General features: G+C 36.1%; 1 protein-coding gene, 1 long non-coding RNA gene and 1 other non-coding gene across 3 annotated transcripts; 1 reads left to right on the top strand and 2 right to left on the bottom strand.

Annotated features, from left to right (window-relative positions):
• Positions 1–1,698: 1,698 nt before the first annotated feature.
• LOC112020394 (uncharacterized) lies at positions 1,699–4,919 on the top strand. Its single transcript, XR_010626446.1, has 2 exons — positions 1,699–2,269; positions 4,035–4,919. It is a non-coding gene; the product is annotated as an uncharacterized LOC112020394 (transcript).
• A 3,554-nt stretch (positions 4,920–8,473) lies between these two features.
• Positions 8,474–9,103, bottom strand: LOC136064796 (uncharacterized). Its single transcript, XM_065767030.1, has one exon. The coding sequence runs from the start codon at positions 9,101–9,103 to the stop codon at positions 8,474–8,476; it is 630 nt and encodes a 209-aa protein (XP_065623102.1).
• A 9,371-nt stretch (positions 9,104–18,474) lies between these two features.
• Positions 18,475–19,948, bottom strand: LOC136064799 (uncharacterized). Its single transcript, XR_010626444.1, has 2 exons — positions 19,611–19,948; positions 18,475–19,035 (listed from the first exon to the last, which is right to left on the bottom strand). It is a non-coding gene; the product is annotated as an uncharacterized LOC136064799 (long non-coding RNA).
• Positions 19,949–20,738: the final 790 nt, after the last annotated feature.

Below are 20,738 nucleotides of genomic sequence, written 5' to 3'. Positions count from 1 at the left end.
TGCATAATATATGTTCTTACAGTAAGTATCTCTCATTTTTGCCTTTTTGGGGTTTTCATAAAAGGAATGACCAACACATATTGTTTTTTTTTTTTTTTTGATAAGTAAAACTTTCCTAAAATAAATTGTTAACTATGATACTCAAGAATTCTTTGCCAGTAAGAGTACCGTACCAAACTAATGGTATGACCAACACCTATTGTTACCCCTTCAAAGAATGAAATGACCAATACATTTTGGCTTATTCTTCTTTTGCAAGGTGTAGCCCATTTTTGTAAAGTTGCTGAACAAAGAATTTATTGTTCTAATGATAAATTTCATCCAGTATATACTTTACAAGGAAATTTGGAAGGTCCTCCAACTATATTTTTAAACTATCCCTACTTTATATCTTTTGTAAAATATAAGTATTTGTATTATACATCACACTTGTCTTACATCTCTTTGGTACAAGTTTTAAACTCAATACAACAAAAAAGATTGCCTCTTCTTTAGATGATCAAAGTTGGAACTACTAAAGTTGGTTGAGATTAGAGTTGAATGATAAGATCTCATAGACCAAGTTTCTTCAAAAAGTCTAGAGTCCATTTAGGGACGGAACCAGGATTTGAACCTTTTGGGGGGGGGGGGGGGAGGGGCAAAGCTTAAAATAACTTTATTTATTTATTTATTTTTTATGAAAATAAAAACTAACATCTATTTCATATTCAACAAAATACTACATATAAAATAAGTGTTTCTTAAACATTTGATATTATACAAATGTTGACAAAGTATAACATACAAAATAAGTGTTTTTTAAACATTTCAACACATTTATCAAAATAGAACTCGACGCTCTTTTAAGTCTCGAAAGTCGTCTATGATTGAACAAAATAATAATAATGAACAAAAGTAATGAACAAAAAAAGTTGGAAAATAAATAAATTTAAAGGATGGATTTAAAATCTTACCGAAACCCAGAAGAAGAAGTTCTGTTAGGGACATTATTCAGGAAATGAAATACAGACTTAAAACTACCCCACAAGCTCTATAGTTTATGGCATGTGAAAGAGATGAAGTTACGAGTAAAAAACGGCAAGTAAATGATTGGTACAACATCAAGTTCGCAACAAAAGAGAGAATAGCACACCTTGAATTCAATGAAACTTCCAAAATGAGAGCCATGTAGTAATGAAATTCTAGTATTGCTCACAAGCAACTAGACTACCACCTAAAAAAGTTTTGAAAAAAAAAATCTCATTCAATTGCATATAAAGAAACAATGATTTTGTCAAAATGCATAACCGAGCACATTTAATATGATTAATTCTAACATATGCAAATCTAACAAAATCTCCAAGTTGCATAGTTAGCAAGAATATATCCCGATGTAAATATTCCAGAGTGAGCATAGCATAATTAAAGTAGGAATCCATCTGTTAAGATTTAGGAAATAAAGGGAATTAAGTGGTAAATCACTTCGAGGGGATCTAGGCCTTCATGGATAAAGTATGAGAAGAAATGCAAGAATGAGAGAGAGAGAGAGAGAGAGAGAGAGAGATTCAATCTGATGTTAATATTCAATGAATGAATGAATCTGTAATCACCCATACCCATCTTATACATCAAGTTTCTAACTAACTCACCAACTGACAGTAACTAACTCACCACCTTCCTATCAAAAAAAAAAAAAAAAAAACTAACTACCTTCAGTTATGCAGTGCACACTCACATGCAGCCACTTGCACGCTTACATGCATAGCCTTGCATCAGTACATGCACACCCTTGCATCAGTACATGCATACCCCTACACTAACACACACACTTGTACCCCAAATACACTTACACAATAGATGCCTAACATTACCCCCTCCCATTTAAAGCACCTTGTGGGAGAATGACAACTGAAGCTGATGCAGAGACTCCACATGGCATCTTCTGAGTAACTTGAGTTGCTGACTTGTAATTTTTTTAATCCATGTGTCAATTTGTTATTGTTCTTAGAAACACCACATGGAAGCTGAGTTGGAATTTCAGAAACAGCATGCACTTTTCCTCGCTCTCATTTTCATTCCCTCAGCCGCCCCTCACCCTCGCTCACTCTCATTCTCATTCCCCCAGTGACCGACCCTCACTCTCAAGCCCTCTCTCAAGCGGTCAAGCCCTCCCTCTGGCCTCAACCTCTGTCAAGCCCTCCCCAACTCGGCGCCGGCAAGCTCTCACCGACTAACCCACCATCACTCTCACTCGCCGTCGGCAACTCCCTCCATCTCGCCGTTCGTTCCGGTAACCTCCCTAATTCTCTCTTTCTACTAAATCTAAATCTACAAAGGCTGTGGGTTTTTCCAGTGGGTTTTATTTGATTTTTTTTATGGGTTTGTTTGGGTTTAAAAATTGATTTGTTTGTGGGTTTTGTTTGAGTTGTTTGTGCATCTTGTTTCATGGTATTTTCAATGATTTGTTTTGGGCTTGTCTTTATTTTCTATTTCTATCTTCGTTTGTGGGTTTGTCTTTAATTTCTATTTTTATTTTCGTTTGTGGGTTTGTAATGCAAATTATGTGTTTGATGCAATGCTTCAATGAACTGTCTATGAGTTGTGAAGTAATAAGTAATTGATTTAATTAATATGTGAGGTTAGGTTATGCCTGCAAATATGCAATGCAAGTGTATAGGTTATTTACTGTTGAGTTAGTGGAGGGAGCTATGGATTTGAATTTCGGTAGATTTGGCTTTCAGAGGACTGTAAGAGGGATATTTAAGTGAGGGCAGAAATTGAGGAAAAATGAGCAATCTGGGGATCCGATGGCATAGAGTTACACTTGTTTGCTCTAAATATTGTGTTGAACAGACACTCTGTTCGTTGCACTGACCTGCAGTCTACACCACCCTAACCTCACCCACCAAGCCCTCTCTAACTATCAAACATTTAGATCACAAATATAATCCAACTAATACCTGATGAAGTAAACAGAAAATCCTTTTTTTCCCCACCATATCAGGTAAGTGAGGACCTGAACACAGGACCTCGGACTAGGCATGCCAAGGCCTCACCAGCCCAGCTGGGTGGGTTAAGGCAAAAGCACTAAATCTTAGCTGTTGAAAAGCATGGCATGACTTTTTATTTTTTTTATTTTTTATGTTACTTCACAGTAGCAATTCCAAATCTTCAGGCCACTCCACTTATCCCCTTCCTACATTACCACCAAAAAAAAAAAACCCTTGCAAAAGCCATAAATGTGAGAATTAGTTCTCTTTTCACTCTGCACATCCAAGTACCTCTTGACATCTATTTGATCAACTCGAATGTCATCCCTGATTCACTTTCTTTTCTATAGAAGTGGTCATTTTTTCTTCATCTCTTATAACTCCTGCAGTAACACTAGTTTGAAGTAAAACTTCAGTCTTTAATTTCTCTAGAAATCTTAAGTATCTTTTGTTTGTATTAGAACCTTCTTGTAATTCTTTTAGTTTTGTGTCAAGTTGATACAAGTTCTTTTTGAGTAAATTATTCTCTTCTAGAAGTTGAGTAAAAATTAATTACTTTAAGTTTTTCGGTTGTACCTGCGGGTTCAATTTCTTTAACTTCTTTTGTTAAGGTCTTAAGCTATTTAGATAGGTTTTCTCTAAGCTTGAATTGTCTTTATCTTTGATATCTTCATGTGTGGTTATTGCAATTACCCATTAAAAAAAAAAAAGAGAAATTCCTTGTTTTGAATGCAAACTGCTTCCTATATAAGAAATCAAATATTAAAGTTATAACCTTAGAACAAGCTGCTGCCTAAGAAAATCAACACAGCGTAGGCACCATTGTTAATCATGTCTAAAAAATGCAGATGCTAGACAGAAGCAAAAACCTGCTTTTTTATTTCTTATGCAACATTACTGAGGCAGAAAATGACTTTCACAAAGTATAAGTCATTTTTTGTCCGCTCATGTGTGGTTGTTTGCTTTTTATTAGACTTTTTGACTATATATTTATTTATTTATTTTTACTGAACAATATCAAGCTTCGATGTCTGAATTTCTTTTTTGTTACTTAATTGTGTGCAGATCTGTACAACACCATGCCTAGCTCCAACATTCCCTTGTTGACCATCCATATTGTTTCTATATTCTCTCTCTCTATAGTCCCCCTCATGATCCTAGCATGTCCAATTAATTTTGGATATGTGAGGAATATCACTTGGTATGATCCCACTTGCTTTAATGTAAGCTCTATAATTTCTAATAATAGTCAATGCTGTCATACAATTAAATCACTGTTTTCCTTAGGCTTAGCACAACACTTAAATGTTTCTTCAATGTTTTTACTTCCTGATAACCTTACTTCTGTGTCTTGTTTGAAAGACTTCCAAGTAGAGTTGGCTTCCTTGGAAGTCCCAACTCACTGGGTTTCTACTTGTTTGGACCCAGAATATTTTGTATCCAATCCTAGCTTTTGTGATGGGATTGAGTCATTAGATGATTGGTTTAGAATTGTAGGCAAAAAAACACTAATTAATACTTTTTGCAAAGATAATCTTTTTGATAATCATTGCATCAATTGTTTGAGTGCAATTAGAATAACTTATCGAAGTAAGTTAATGCTGATTGACCATTCTAATGAGGAATCTTGCTTACTATTAGCTCAACTTTATACAGCTGGTTCAGTGAATATCCATGGCCTTGAGAGCAAAGATGTTGCAAGTTGTATTTTTGATTTGAATGGTACTATTACAAATATGCATCATCATAGCTTTTTTGTTAAACATAAGTATGTATTTAGATATGTAATTTTACCTTCCACTCTACTCATGGTGTTCGGGGCTTGGTTTTCTTTTATGGATTGGGGTATCAAGAAGTGTAAGATTATGTAAAAATTAGTTGTTGGATCTTGTATGTTTACACTGTTAAGTTTTATAATGAAGTTGGACAAACTACCATTCATTATTATTATTATTATTATTATTTTTTTCTGTCGTTTTATTTTAACTAGTACTAGAAATTTTATTTTAACTAGTACTAGAAATAAGCTAAATACATGATAGCTTTGGAGAGTACCAAAAGAGAAAACAAATTAAGGGATATTTTTTTAAAGAAGCCATATTAAGCAGGCCAATAAATTGGATCATGTGGAGAAATTGCCTGGTATACTGTTGTTAGAAGCCACAAATATGTTACACATTTTGTGTCTGAAACCTATGAAAGAGTTTGCAAATATTTTTAAAATAATCATTGGTTGGAAGTCAGAATCTTATACCAAGAAACAAAAATTTATTGAACAAAGCTGACAACCACAGAGCACCTTCTTGTTGGGTGGGAAAACCTACTAGTCTGGTACTGATATGGGAGAGCCTCAAGACTGACTTTGATCCTTCAAGGAACTAAAAATGAAGTACGCATTTCAAAATGAACCATATTTCGTATGGCAATAATCAACAAAACTATTAAAACTGAGAACATTGGCTCCACTTTGGTATGGGCATATTTCTAAAACCAAAATTCCACTAGGTAGAAGGTTAGATACAAATTAAATCACATTTGAAATGCAGTGCCTGCCTACGACATCAACATTAAACAAAGACAACACAATTATTAAGGACATAATGTTCAAAGCATACCTTGTACAATATGATGCCTTCTATACTAACATCAACAAGGTGAGGACAATAATGTTTGAAGTCTACCGCGTATAAAATGTAGATGATGCCTTTCACTTACATACCAGCCAGCCTACTCAAAAAAATTCACGGAAACAGTTCACTTCTAATATTGTAGACACAATGAGCTTTCATGTCATTGATAAATCATATACCTGAAATAAGCATGCCTTGAAGTCCTTTTGAAGAACCAACACAAAATCCAACTGTGTCATAACCACGAATTTTCAAAGTCATCCTCGTTTTTGCCAATTTGCTTTTGTTGCAATTTTAAGCTCCGTCGAATTCAAGATTGGAAATGTAGCTAAATGCATCAAATTTCCTGGGCTGGGAAGGGTCCTTTGAAAAATTGTTGTACGAAAGTTCTACATTAGATTTGGAGGATGCAAAAGAGAAAAAATGTATATCAGTTTTCAGGAGCACGAATTACTCATTTGCCCTTCACTTCATGATTTTAAACAATCTCAAAAATATGGAAATAATTAAAGCATAAATTTCCTTTTTTTTTTTTTTTTTTTTTTTTTTACCATGCACATATATATATATATATATATATATTTGGTAAGTACTTTCTGTGCAGTATTAATTCTCAAAAAAATTAATAATAAAAAGGTCATGATTTGAATTTAAAAATGAGAGTGTTTCTTTAAATTTTAACTTTTACAAAAGGACTACACACTTATATACTTCCATTGTATTAAAAAATTAAATAAATAATCAAGTAATATGGAAACAATCCAAACATTCTCTACGATCTAAGGTTAGATTGGTCTGTTAACAATAGTTAGAAACATGCTCCACTCATGTTTTGGACTAAAACTCACTTTGGCCCAATAAAAGAAAAGCTCATGGGAAATGAAGATACATGATCATATTTAAAAGCTTCTCATTTTAAAACAAAATTTGTACCTTCTACTTACGCTAAACATGTTTAAGGTTGCAAAGATTTAGTTTGGTACTCGGTTCTTGGTGTTGTAGATTATTGGAATCTAGGGATAGGTGTAAAAGTTTATTTCTAATAGCTATTGTGCCACTGAAATGATTCATAGAAGAATTAGCCTAGAGCTTTGTAGTTCAATTAACATTTTATGTTCAAAGCCCCTATCTCCCATTGTCGTAACTTTTTTTATTTTTATTTTTTATTTTTTTATTTTATAAAAAGATTCATAGAAAGATTAAGTATAGAAAATTGACATTTTTAGGAACCAATGCATGTCACGAAGTTGGCATTGAGATGACCATAATGTTAAAAGAGAAGGGAGCTGATTTACCTGAAGCCTTTTTCTTTTTCCCCTTTGAAAGCCAACACCACCTGCGTAAAAATATTGCAGGGAAAAAAGACGAGAAACCAACATTGGACTATTCAAATAGAGATCATTTTCCTATAGATTAAGAAACTTAGCTGTGATAGATTTCTAAGCTCTTGAGAAATGAATACTCCAAATCTTGCAAAGGAGAGGTTAAAATGTCTAGTCTTTCCAATTAACCAAAATATCTTGGAATGCCCTCACCAGTAGAATAATTAACTCACTTTATTTAGTAGTTCTAGCTCCAGTAAAAAAGGATTAGTCTTGCCACCCAATGGTAATCTATATTCATCAGCAGAATATAAATTCCTAGGTGGAGCTCAACCCGATTTCCACCTACTTAGTCATGTCATTTTCCAATCCATCTTCAGCAATCTTGAACAGACAAAGACAAGCCTATTTGAAGGACTTGTAATAGCTTTGAAACTTAGAAGGGCTCGTTTTTCTTTATCATTGCAAGTTAGATTGGAGCTCCTTTGCATAGGCTTGAATAGTTGAATTGTAGGGTATTACAGAGATAACTATAGCAAGAGAAGCACAAAACTTATGAAAGACACAGATCTGATGAAGCAATAACTAAGGAAGAATTGTGTTCAAAGGAACCTTCACATGTTTAATAGTAGGCAACAACACAAGCGTATGGTTAACTAGATTTTTAGCCAAAACCAGCCATTGATGGTTAGCTTGCAAATAATGTTTATGTCTTTATTCATTTTCTTTAGTAATTAACCAAGGTGATTATTTAAATATCACAATAGAAAGAAGTGTACTACTGTTTATGGTTTGATTTTCTCGACACATGAGAATTTTCATGTATGCTCTTTTGATAGGTAAATTCTCATGTTTGCTACATTCTTGCAAGTGGGAGAAAGAATTCCATTGGACACTATTGAGCTTGACTTGCAACTTGCAAGTTTCATGTTTGTCTTCAATATGATGTTTGAGAAATCATCCACCTAAATAGGTAACCAAAAATGTGTAAAACATCTATATGGCCAATCCCAATTAAGTTTTTAAATCCCCCTACAGTACCTTTTAGTATTGTTCCTTTGCAAGCATAACTATTACTCTTAAAAAATGATTCATCCAGTTTTAAATATCCTGAAACTCAATAAAAGCACTGCCGAGAGACTTCTTGTTATTTAGGAGAAAGGTATAGTAAATTAACTATCATTTAGAAGACCTGAGTAAATAGAAGTGATGATGCCACACAGTTCTCGCACACTCGGAACAGCACCTGCACAACACAAAAGCTGAAGACCTTAAGAGGAGTACCGGTGTGGTACCGGCCAAATACCCTCCGAAGGTCAAGTTAGAACTTCTCACAACTCTAAAGTGCTAGAGCGGGGTCAATTATGCGTACCTTGGTTTGTAAGGGTATTGGGGTTTTTATAGTAGTAGAGGGTTGACCTCTCTTCCTTGGGCTAAAAGTCTTTTCCTTATAGGAATCCTTATGAGCGTATATTGCGGAATCCTTTCCTCGTAGGAGATTAACACTAAGCGTGGGATACAAGACATTTCCTAACACACTCATGCGTAGTGATCAAGTCAAGAATACATTGGAGCCGTCAGCTTTAGGGTCGTCAGCTTTGCCTACTGCCTCGTCAGGGTTGTTAGCTTTGCCTACGACCTCGTCAGGGTCATCAGCTTCGCCCACTGCCTCGTCAGGTTCGTTAGCTTTGCCTACGACCTCGTCAAGGTCGTTTGCTTCGCCTACTGCCTTGTCAGGTTCGTTAGCTTCGCCTACTGCCTCGTCAGGGTTGTCAGCTTTGCCTACGACCTCGTTAAGGTCGTCAGCTTCGCCTACTGCCTCGTCAGGTTCGTTAGCTTTGCCTACGACCTCGTCAAGGTCGTTTGCTTCGCCTACTGCCTCGTCAGGGTCGTCAGCTTTGCCTACGACCTCGTTAAGATCGTTAGCTTTGCCTACTGTCTTGTCAAGGTCGTCAGCTTCGCCTACGACCTCGTCAGGGTCGTCAGCTTCGCCTACGACCTCGTTAGGTTCGTCAGCTTTGCCTACGACCTGGTTAGGGTCGTCAGCTTTGCCTACTACCTCGTCGACAGAGTCGTCAGCTTTGCCTACGACCTCGTTAAGGTCGTCAGCTTTGCCTATGATCTCGTTAGGGTCGTCAGCTTCGCCTGCACCTTTCAGCTTTATTAGGCTACCCATCTTCATTGCCTACGGCCAACTCGTCGGCTATGCGGTGAGTTTCGTGGGCTCCCTAACATTGTCACTTACTAATAGATCCTATCGAAGGTTTGCTTACCCTTTTCAGCTTGTTCTTATCAACTTCCTCTTATGCTTACTGTCTTCAGCTTACCGTCTTCAGCTTACTGCCTTCAGCTTACTGTCTTCAGCTTACCCTTTAGCTTACTACCTTCAGTTTACTGTCTTCAGCTTACTACCTTCAGCTTACTGCCTTCAACTTAAAGACTGACGGCTTCATCTTACGTGATGTCTTCAGTATGCATAATAGAGCTGACGGGTCTTTGGAGATCAACAACTTTTATTTTTCCAATTAAAAATTCCCTTTATCAGTTGCCCCCCACTCCATAACCTCGTTAGCTTTAGCTAACGGGTTATGGAGTTAACATTGTCAAAAAGGTCACTCATGTGTGACGCCTCGAACCGCCTTTATTAAATGCTTGAGCACGTGGCGCGAACAAATCGGTTATGTTTTCGGATGAGCCTCTACAGTCAACACCCGTGGGCGACACTATTTTTGAGGAAGGTGACGATCTTACTAAGTCCGTTGCTTTTTATTTGGCATGTATGTCTATCCTTGGCATTTGTATGTATGTTAGGATACGCTCGTACTTGGTAATTTTAAGGCAAATCCATCCGCTTAAGGTGTCTTTTAGACATGTCTTCTTTAATGGTTTCAAACCATCTTCTTCTTTGAACGTGTCCTTTTTGTGGACTGGTGGATTTGTTCACGAATCCATCCATTTGTGGATAATGCCGTCAGCTTGCTTTTACTTGATGGACTCGTCCACTTGTGGGACAAGTCATACATTCATCCACTTTGTGGATAAGTTCATTCATTTTTTTGGGTGAGGCCGTCCGCTTTGGACTCATCAATGTCATCCACTTTGTGGATTTAATAAGGTCGTCCACTTTGTGGACTTATTGAGGTGAAGTGTTGGTACCTCCTCACCATTTTGGTCGTCCACTCGTAGGCGACTTAGTATGGTGATCATCTACCCATAGTCGACTTCGGTCATGCGTCTAGCCGTAGGTGACTTAATGTAATGACTATTCACCCGTAGGCAACTTTGACCACGCGCCTACTCGTAGGTTGCTTAGCGTAGTGACCGTCTACCCGTAAGTGACTTAGCATAGTGACTGTCTACCCATAGGTGACTTTGGCCATGCGTCTACCCGTAGGTGACTTAGCGTAGTGACTGTCCACCCATAGGCGACTTTAGCCATGCGTCTACCCGTAGGCGACTTAGCCATGCCTAAATAAACTCCTTTTATTATAATAAACCATGCATTCATAGAAAAAGTAGTTCTTAAAAAGAAAACGAAGACCTGCCCTTTGGGCTTTGTAGCAAAAACTAAAGTAAATAGAAAAACTGAGGAGAATAACTAACATTCACTAAGGTAAACTAGAAATAAAGGGGTGCTGCTCTTCATGCCATCCGTTTTACTGGTAGTACTTCCGTAGGTGCTTGGTGTTCCATGAGTGGTGTAGCTTCTGTCCATCCAGCGTCTCTAGTTCTTGCCATCTTCCGCCCTTTGTCCTGTCGCGTATCCTCCTGCCTTTCTCTCTTCTCTCAAGTCAAAAGCGTGTCTTCAGCATTCATGTACTTGGTGGCCCTGTAGAGTACTTCCGACATGGTCTTGGGGTCGTTTTTGTATAGTGAGAACAAAAACTTACCCTTTCGCAACCCATTTGTGAAGGCTGCTACAAGTATTTTGCCGTCGGCTTTGTCGATCGATAACGCTTCCTTATTGAAGCGCGTTATGTAGGATCTCAGCATCTCATCCTCTCGTTGCTTGATACTCATCAAGCATGCCGTGGACTTCTTATACCTGTGTCCCCCAATAAAGTGTGTAGTGAACTGAGCGATTAGCTCTTTGAAAGTGCTGATGGAGTTCGGCGTCAATCGGCTAAACCATACCCTTGCGAGGCCTTTCAGCATTGTAAGGAAGACCCTACACATGATTTCGTCCATTACCCCTTGAAGGTGCATCAAGGTCTTGAAGGTCTTTAGGTGATCTAAAGGGTCCTTCACTCCGTCGTAACTGTTTATATGCGGTATGTGAAATTTATGTGGTAGGGGGAAGGAATTGACAGCTGCAGTGAACGGCGAGTCAGTGCGATTTACCAGATTGTCAAGGTCGCTGGATACCCGTCCTTTGAGGGCATTCATCATGACCTCCATTTGTTCCTTTATTGCCTGTATCTCCATGGCAATGTGTGGTTGAGTTGCATCCGTGAGGGATGGCATGCTCAGATTTTGATGCTCCGGTCTACTAGGAGCATTACTGCCCTCCAACCTTTCCCGTTCTCTTCTTTCGGCATTGGTGCCTTCTTGGTCCTGCTTTTGAGTGTCGTGACCTGCATTTTTCTAGTGTAACTGTTCCTCCAAATCGTTGTTTTGCTTAGTGAGGCATTCCACGGCTGCAGTGAGAGTCTGCACCTGTTTCTCGAGTGCAGTTGGGCGTGGTTCGTCTCCTTGAACGTTGTTGGTGGTTGCCATCGAGCGAGTAAGTACCATGCAACTCTTTGTCCGGGAAGCGATAATATGGCTTACAAGTCGTAAAAATCGTTCCCATAAACGGTGCCAACTGCTGATGCCAAAAAACTCACCAGTGAGCCACATAGTTCTCACACACTCGGAATGGCACCTGCACAACACAAAAACTGAAGACCTTAAGAGGAGTACCGGTGTGGTACCGAACAAATACCCTCCGAAAGTTAAGTTAGAACTTCTCACAACTCTAATTCTCTAAAGTGTTAGAGTGGGGTCAATTATGCATACCTTGGTTTGTGAGGGTATTGGAGTTTTTATAGTAGTAGAGGGTTGACCTCTCTTCCTTGGACTAGAAGTCTTTTCCTTATAGGAATCCTTATGAGCGTATATTGCGAAATCCTTTCCTTGTAGGAGACTAACACTAAGTGTGGGATACAAGACATTTCCTAACATACTCATGCATGGTGATCAAGTCAAGAATACATTAGAGCCGTCAGCTTTAGGGTCGTCAGCTTTGCCTACTGCCTCGTCAGGGTCGTCAGCTTTGCCTACGACCTCGTCAAGGTCGTCAGCTTCGCCTATTGCCTCGTCAGGTTCCTTAGCTTTGCCTACGACCTCGTCAGGGTTGCCAGCTTCGCCTACTGTCTTGTCAGGGTTGTCAGCTTTGCCTACAACCTCGTTAGGGTCGTCAGCTTCGCCTACGACCTCGTCAAGGTCGTCAGCTGCGCCTACGACCTAGTCAGGGTCTTCAGCTTTGCCTACGACCTGGTTAGGGTTGTCAGCTTCGCCTACTGCCTCGTCAGGGTTGTCAGCTTTGCCTACTGCCTCGACAAGGTCATCAACTTTGCCTACGACCTCGTTAGGGTCGTCAACTTTGCCTACGACCTTGTCAGGGTCGTCAGCTTTTCCTACGACCTCGTTAGGGTTGTCAGCTTTGCCTACGATCTCGTTAGGGTCATTAGCTTCGCCTGCACCCTTCAGCTTTATTAAGCTACCCATCTTCATTGCCTAAGGTCAACTCGTCGGCTATGCGGTGAGTTTCGTGGACTCCCTAACATTGTCATTTACTAATAGATCCTGACGGAGGTTTGCTTACCCTCTTCAGCTTGTTCTTATCAGCTTCCTCTTATGCTTACTGTCTTCAGCTTATCGTCTTCAGCTTACTCTCTTCAGCTTACTGCCTTCAGCTTACTGTCTTCAGCTTACCCTTTAGCTTACTACCTTTAGCTTACTATCTTCAACTTAGTACCTTCAGCTTATTGTCTTCAGCTTACTACCTTCAATTTACTGCCTTTAGCTTAGAGACTGACGGCTTCATCTTGCGTGATGTCTTCAGTATGCATAATAGAGCTGACGGGTCTTTGGAGATCAACAACTTTTATTTTTCCAATTAAAAATTCCCCTTATCAAGAAGTATAGCACTAGACTTATTACTTTATCAAAATATTGTATACACTTAATTAACGGCCAAAATGGTCAGATACCACTATTAAGCAAAATATTTAGTAATATACCACTGTTTGCAAAATATTTAGCAATTTACCATTTTTTTGAAACTCGAGTTTGTGAAATTTGAGTTTGTTGTGTAACTAGAGTTCTTTTAAAAAATAGCCTTTAAGTTTGCCGTGCTATTTTTTATGGAACTCGAGTTACATAAAAAAAATGGTGGCTATTTTCTGTGGAACTCAAGTTTGTGAAACTTGAGTTACACAACAAACTCGAGTTTCACAAACTCAAGTTTTAAAAAAGTGATGGATCCCTAATTATTTCACAAACAGTGATAGATCCATACATATTTTGCCAATAGTAGTATTTAGCCATGTTTGCCCTTAACATTTCAAGAAAAACAAAAAAGCTAAAAAACCTTAAAATCAAAATTAAAATTTTTATTTATTTCTTTGAGATTATTAGAAAAAATCTCCCCCGACATCAAAGGCCAGATTTGGCAGGGGAATGGTAGGCTTTACAAAGTACTATTTTGTAGCCTAGGATTCCTTCTTAGAAATTGTTTGGAAGGGATCCAATTGATACCCTTGGAATTTGTTATAAATATGATTAGGTTGTCCGGTTATGCACAATCTTGTTGAGACTTTACAAAGTGATTGCTAGGAAGTTCTAAAGAGAGTTACCATGATAGCCGGGTGAACACTTAGCTAGGAATATATCAAAATTCCCCTTTAAAGTAATAGAAATAGTCCTCACCCAAAAAAAAAAAAAAAAAAAAAGAAGGTAATAGTAACACAGACGGGGCATCATTTCAAGATATAGTAAACTATATTGCTTTTACGGACTAAAATTTGATTTTATAAATCGGATTCCTTTGACATTCATTGGAAGAAACGCCATATTCATATATGCTAATGGAGTGAATTAACTAATAATATAAGTACTAACCAGCACAAAGATGATCTAGAAATCATCAAATATTTTTGATAAGTAGAAATCATTAAGATGTTGATAAACATGACATTTACACTAAGTATTAAGAATCTTACAAAATTTACTTACAACAAAACAAGATTCTTAAGCTTGTACCCCTTGCGATCTAGGAATTGAAAATACATAATTCTCCATTGCTTGCCTAATAGTAAAGGGCCACATACACCCCAAAACCCATCCACAAAACTGAATGCCATGCTTACAATGAACCAATCTACTTCAAGTCCACCATTATGTTTACTCCATTTGTTTTCATTGTTAGGGTTTACATCATTTATAGTACAATTATTAGAAGGTGGTAGTCCTCAAAGTTTGTTTCCAATAAAACTTGATGCATTGAAGCTCTGTAGTTGACTGCTTAAAGGGATTTTCCTAGTCAAATTATTGTTGGACATGTTCAAATGATTTAAAAATGTCAAACTTGACATGCTAGAGGGAGTTTGACCAGAAATTTGTTTCATAGAGAAATCAATTGATTCCAATGATCCCATAATACCTATATTCTCAGGAATACCTCCAATCAAAAGATTATGTGATAGATTCAATGATTGTAATCCTTGAAGACCGGTCACTTCTTTAGGAATCTCTCCTGATAAACTATTCTTCAAAAATCTATACATTTTACTAGGTGGAGGATGGTGCTACACTCAAGATCTTTCCCCTTTATCACAAGAAATTCACTTTCAAGAGGGAGAGTTTCACTATAATAATCGATAAAAACTCATGTTTGATTTTTTTTTTTTTTTTTTTTTTTTTTTTTTTTTTTTTTTTTATTTTTTTTTCTTATTTCTCACAGGTTGGAAATTTCGGGTTAATTCCCTACAAGTTCTATTAAACATTAATAATTATCTTATACATATAATATATATACACATCATTTGTCTTATAATATGTGGACCTCGTGGTTATGTAGATCCACGTATATGAAAATGGGCTTCAATTTCCCACTAACTTGGGAAAAATATACATGTGAAAATGCTTCACGGACAATCTGGCGCCTAGACTATAACCAAATTTGGCCTTGCAGGGAATCATGGGCTCTTAAAAGATTACTGCTACGCTCGTGCATATTTCATGTTTCTATCAAAAGATTTTTACCATATACAGGAGAATCGAAATCCACCTTTCTTTGAGAAAGCAAGCATGGATGGGTGATATATTCCTTTGTTCAAAGTTCAAACACATCAAAGAAGCTAATTATTTGTGTGTTACATATACAATTGAATCATAAATCACCACGTCAAGCTCACTTTTGCTCGTGAGTCGTGAATAATGAATATGAGGTCCTGGCCATCTTTCGGTAGGAATGGACACGCATTGTAATAGTTGTCCATATCAATCAAGAGGTGATGTCCAAGATGAACCAATCCCATCGTTATTTCTATCATTATATGAAGATAAAACATAAAAAAGTAAAGAAACGAAACAAACAAACCAACCTAGTGTATCAATAATTTGCTACAATGAGGAATTATAGCTCTCTTTCTGCCAGTAACTTTTTCCTAATTTGTTTCCATTCCATATTTATGGACAAAGTTTATAAAACAAAATGACTACAAGTAAGATTTAGACATCTAAATCAAAGAGCTCACAGGGTGGGTGTATATTATATAGTCCTTATTGATGAGCTGTGTCACATATTTTCACCCCCAAATGCTGGCGTTGTAGAGCATTTAGAGGGGGGCCCGATGGCCTAATCAATATAATTGGTAGTTAATAATGGTAGACTTTTTGTAAGATTATGATTTGTAATAGTCGTTTGATGGGATGTGTTAGTTAAAAAAAAAGGTACCTTCCCAATCTTTACGGGGATTGTGGTTGGATTCGATTCATTACCCCCGAAATAAAAGACTTAGGTGTGTACGTTTTAAAACTCCTCCAAGTGTGAGAAATCTGTCTGTGACATCTCAACCGATTAAGACGAAACTGTCAAGTAATGAAGCTTCCAAGCTTCAATCACTACTCTACCTAATGAATTGCCAATAATGAACCTTTGAACGAAGAATGCAAATTACTGACATAAAAAAATCAGGTAATATCTTTAATTCTTGTTAGGGTTTATGAAGATTATATAGTAAAATTATTAGTATTTTAAACTTTTTTTTTTCTTATAAGATGCATTTAACAGAGTCATGAAAACGACATTAGTACATGAAATCTGGAGTGTTAGCTAGCAGTATCTGCGTCTAGTAATCTAGTTCCCTAGCTTGATTAGCCTTAATAAAAATCCAATACTCAATTCAAGTTATATTGATAATTTAAAAGCATAGTGAATTTTTCAGGTCAGATTCAATAATTGGGTAACTGTACCTTTTATATTTTTTAATGAAAGAGAATTTTTAAAATTCAAATCATCCACATCTAAAATGATCATTTTTAACCAAATAATAGTCTAGATTTGAAGTTTAGATTCGAATTTGATCTTGATCAAAACCAGACTCTATTAAACTCCTCCAAGTGTGAGAAATCTATCTGTGACATCTCAACCGATTAAGATGAAATTGTCAAGTAATGAAGCTTCCAAGCTTCAATCACTACTCTACCTAATGAATTGCCAATAATGAACCTTTGAACCAAGAATGCAAATTATTGACATAAAAAAATCAGGTAATATCTTTAATTCTTGTTAGGGTTTATGAAGATTATATAGTAAAATTATTAGTATTTTAAACTTTTTTTTTCTTATAAGAAAGTTATATACACGTTTTAGTTATGTTGAGCTGCATTTAACAGAGTCATGAAAACGACATTAGTACACGAAATCTAGAGTATTAGCTAGCAGTATCTGCGTCTAGTAATCTAGTTCCCTAGCTTGATTAGCCTTAATAAAAATCCAATACTCAATTCAAGTTATATTGATAATTTAAAAGCTTAGTGAATTTTTCAGGTCAGATTCAATAATTGGGTAACTGTACCTTTTATATTTTTTAATGAAAGAGAATTTTTAAAATTCAAATCATCCACATCTAAAATGGTCATTGTGGGTACCTAGGATGAACGGATTTTCGGGCCAAGGGCTTTTTGCCTTGTAGTCTTTTACACCGCATTCTCGGCATGTCCTTCAACATTCTAGGACGGCTTTGCAGGGCTGCCTTATAAGCTGTGAAGCGAAGGGAGTAGTAGTACACTAGTGCAAGCTCCAGAAGCATATAAAGCGCTAGTGGGAGGGTTCTCCTTCCGATGTGGGACTAAGGTGCCTCAAAGGGGTGAACGCCTGCACTCGATCGGGGGACAAATTTGTGAGGGCCTGGCTCCCCAAAGCGAACAAAATCCTTTGTGTGGAGTCAAGTACCCACAGTCATTTTTAACCAAATAATAGTCTAGATTTGAAGTTTAGATTTGAATTTGATCTTGATCAAAACCAGACTCTATTAGGGTTGCGTTTGGATAGCTTATTTTTTGTCAACTTATTTTGCTATTTAGTTTATTTTTGTTACTATTCATGGGTCTTACTGCACCTTTTGGTACTATTCATAGGTCTCACTGTACTATTTCAGTTAACTTTTACTTTTATCTACAATACTTTTAGTAAAAAGTTTTCAATTTCAACAAAATAAGCGGATCCCAAACAGACACTAAATATGCCTAATTGGACTTAGGGAGTTAAAGTGCAATCATCCAACCATATACTCCTCTTTTCTTTTCCTTCTATCTATGTTTAATGGGCCGAGTAAATTTTAGAACTACAAATTATTTTACAATTTTCTTATTACAACTTTGACATAGTAGACTATGAGTGGTTAACTATTATTTACACATAGAACCACTATTTTTTTTTTTTACCAATCACATTGTCATGTCACACTGTGACAAGAAGTTGTGAAAATTTTTGTAGTCCTAGAACTTTTCTTAACTGGTCTCGTTATACTTGTACTTAATCTAACAATTTATAGCCCAAGCTCACTTCAGTTTCTACTCTCCCCCCTTTTTTTTTTCTTTTTTTGAGAGGACACTTTAGTTTCCACCTTAAATGAATGGTAGCAGGACCTGAATCCAGGGAAAATAAGCTAAAAGGCCTGACTTCATGGACCTTGGCTTCGGTAGAAAAGAGATTGACTGGGGCTAAAGTAGGTTTTGAGCTATAAATTACTATAATCTTTGTAACATATTGGGGAAGTAGATCATGATATTAAGGACCTTTTCTCTATTTTCCATCCGACCAAAAAGAGAAAGTTCATCATACATACATTTGATTCCACGACAACTTTAATCTTACTTGTATCAGTTGCATGCATCCCCCCATTCAAATCAAATAAAAAAAGTACATTCACACTTCATTAATTTAGATATTGATACCTAATTGTCTAGAATCTTTGGACAAAATTAAAAATAAAATATTGCGTGATTTGGAGGAATAGTTTTCATAAATAAATACAATCTGTCTATTGTTACACAAGCATCACAAAAACATAACACAGTGAAGAAATTTTATTTATTTTTATCAATCACCAAGACAAGCTTTTTCATTTTACACACAAATTTTGTATGTAACCAATCTATAATTCAAATCCACAACCTTCCAAACCATGGAGTACAAACTACAAACTGTGCATCAAGAGGACCCATGCATAAGGAGTAAGAGTACAAACAGTACATCAAGAGGACCGACCCATGCATGAGGAGTAAGATAATTGTCTTAAAAGACAAAATGGGGGGAAAAATCTTGAACACTAATCATATGAACAGGAGCATTATGAAATGGTATACTGTATATGACGTTCCATATATGTACTTGTGTGCAAATCATGACAATGTATGGACGAAAATTTTGTATAGAAATGTAATTATAAGTGCAAGGATGATCTGGTCAATTATAGAAATTGTCTTACAGTCTTTGTCGGTACTGTGATTTATACTTGAAGGTGAATACTTGAGCTCTACGGAATAAGAGGGTCGGCTCCCTTGGCAATCTGGTACAATGATCATTTCCCCTGAAACACATTCAAATTCTCCCAGGGTCCATTCCTATTGTCACAAGTGAAACTTTACTTAGTATTTGTTTGAATGATTGGTGGGGTAAAATTAAGTTGTTTATTCAACATATTTAATTTATGTAGAACTTTACTTAGTATTCATTTGAATGATTTTTTTTTTTTATTTTTTTTATAGAGTTTCATCCTATTGAGTTTATTTCTGTGATTTTTGTTCTTTATCATTAGAATAAGACACTAATCGGTTTTTGAATGATCATTTTGTCACATTGATGTTTCTAAATAGAGTTGGCAAGAAAATTGAGCTTAATTTTTGGAGCTAAAATATGGTTTCTATTGGTTAACAAGAGTTTGAAGTCCAAAAGAACATTGAAGGCAATTTTGAATTTTTAGCTCCTCACATAATATTAGGTTCATATTAATGCTCTGTTGTATTTACTTGTACCATGATACTAGACCAACTAGGTTATGGATTTATACAAAGGTAACTCCTACGTAAAGCTTCTCTCAGTTTTTTGGGGGCAACATTTACATTATATTGGCATTAGAGCAACAAAAGAATAGCCATGAATGTATAGCAAAACCAAGAGCTTTAAAAAGGCAAGTTACCTCTAGCTGTTTTCCAACAGTCACAACAATTGTGTCTGGGCCTTCTTCAAAAGACAAAGAACCATGCTTTGATTTAACATGAAATTGAGAATGCTCGATGGGAAGGTGGAGGCTTAGAGCATGACCACATGAATTCCCATTCTTCTCATTTGGCAAAGATTGATTTTTTTCCATGAGAAGGTCATTGTGATCGTATCTGTATAAGGTCAGAACAGTCTCTTTTTCATTAATTCCCTCCTGGGATCGCTTACCTGCACTTTCTATGAAAATTTCAATCAATTGTTTTGCTACATTGTCAAGTTTACTCGCAAGATTCTCCATATTTTGACTGCAAATAAGAAAATAAAGTTATTAGTACTTTTGTGGATGTTATTTAAAATATTTTTTTATTTATATAAGTTTTATGCAATGGAACATATAATGTACTTTGCATTCAACAACAACAACAACACACACACACACATATATGAAAACATAATTTAATAAAAAAAAATTAAATTACATAGTTATAATATTGTTTTATATAAATTAATTGAGAACATGTTACTAAAATAACTTTTTCTTAAATATACAGTAATCGATTGACTAACCTGAATATATCCAAGAATTTTATTTTTTATTTTTTTTAATTTTTTTAAATACACCCCAATTTCATGGAACATATGTAACATGCTACATGAAATTTAAATTCATTATATAAGTTTAGAATTATAGCATTTTTTTTTCTTTCCAAATATAAATATAATGCCTATTATTTAGACTTGAATTTTAAGGTAATCCTGTGAATATTTATCATATTTATTGTTTTTTTAAGGCCCATATCTCTAATTTCTAATATCTATTTTGTTTATATTTTTTTAGTTTATATAATAAAACTTCATACTTTCAACCAAAAAATTAAAGGGGAAAAAAAAAAAAAGAATTTTTGAGCCTATAACTAAAAAGGCAATCTACAAAAAGAATCAATTTAAGGTCCAATTAGTCCAAAATGGATCGAACTGGACCAACGTGGACCGAGTTGGACCTAAGTGGATTGAGTAGACTGAAGTAGACGAAAATGGACTGAAATAGATTGAAGTAAACCAAATGGACCGAAATGAATCAAAATAAACCAAAATAGACCAAAAT

This window comes from Quercus suber, unplaced genomic scaffold, assembly GCF_002906115.3.
Source record: "Quercus suber isolate HL8 unplaced genomic scaffold, Cork oak 2.0 scaffold_766, whole genome shotgun sequence".
Classification (NCBI taxonomy): Eukaryota; Viridiplantae; Streptophyta; class Magnoliopsida; order Fagales; family Fagaceae; genus Quercus; species Quercus suber.
Note: the sequence above shows the minus strand (reverse complement) of the source record. Positions and strands in the feature narration are given on the sequence as shown.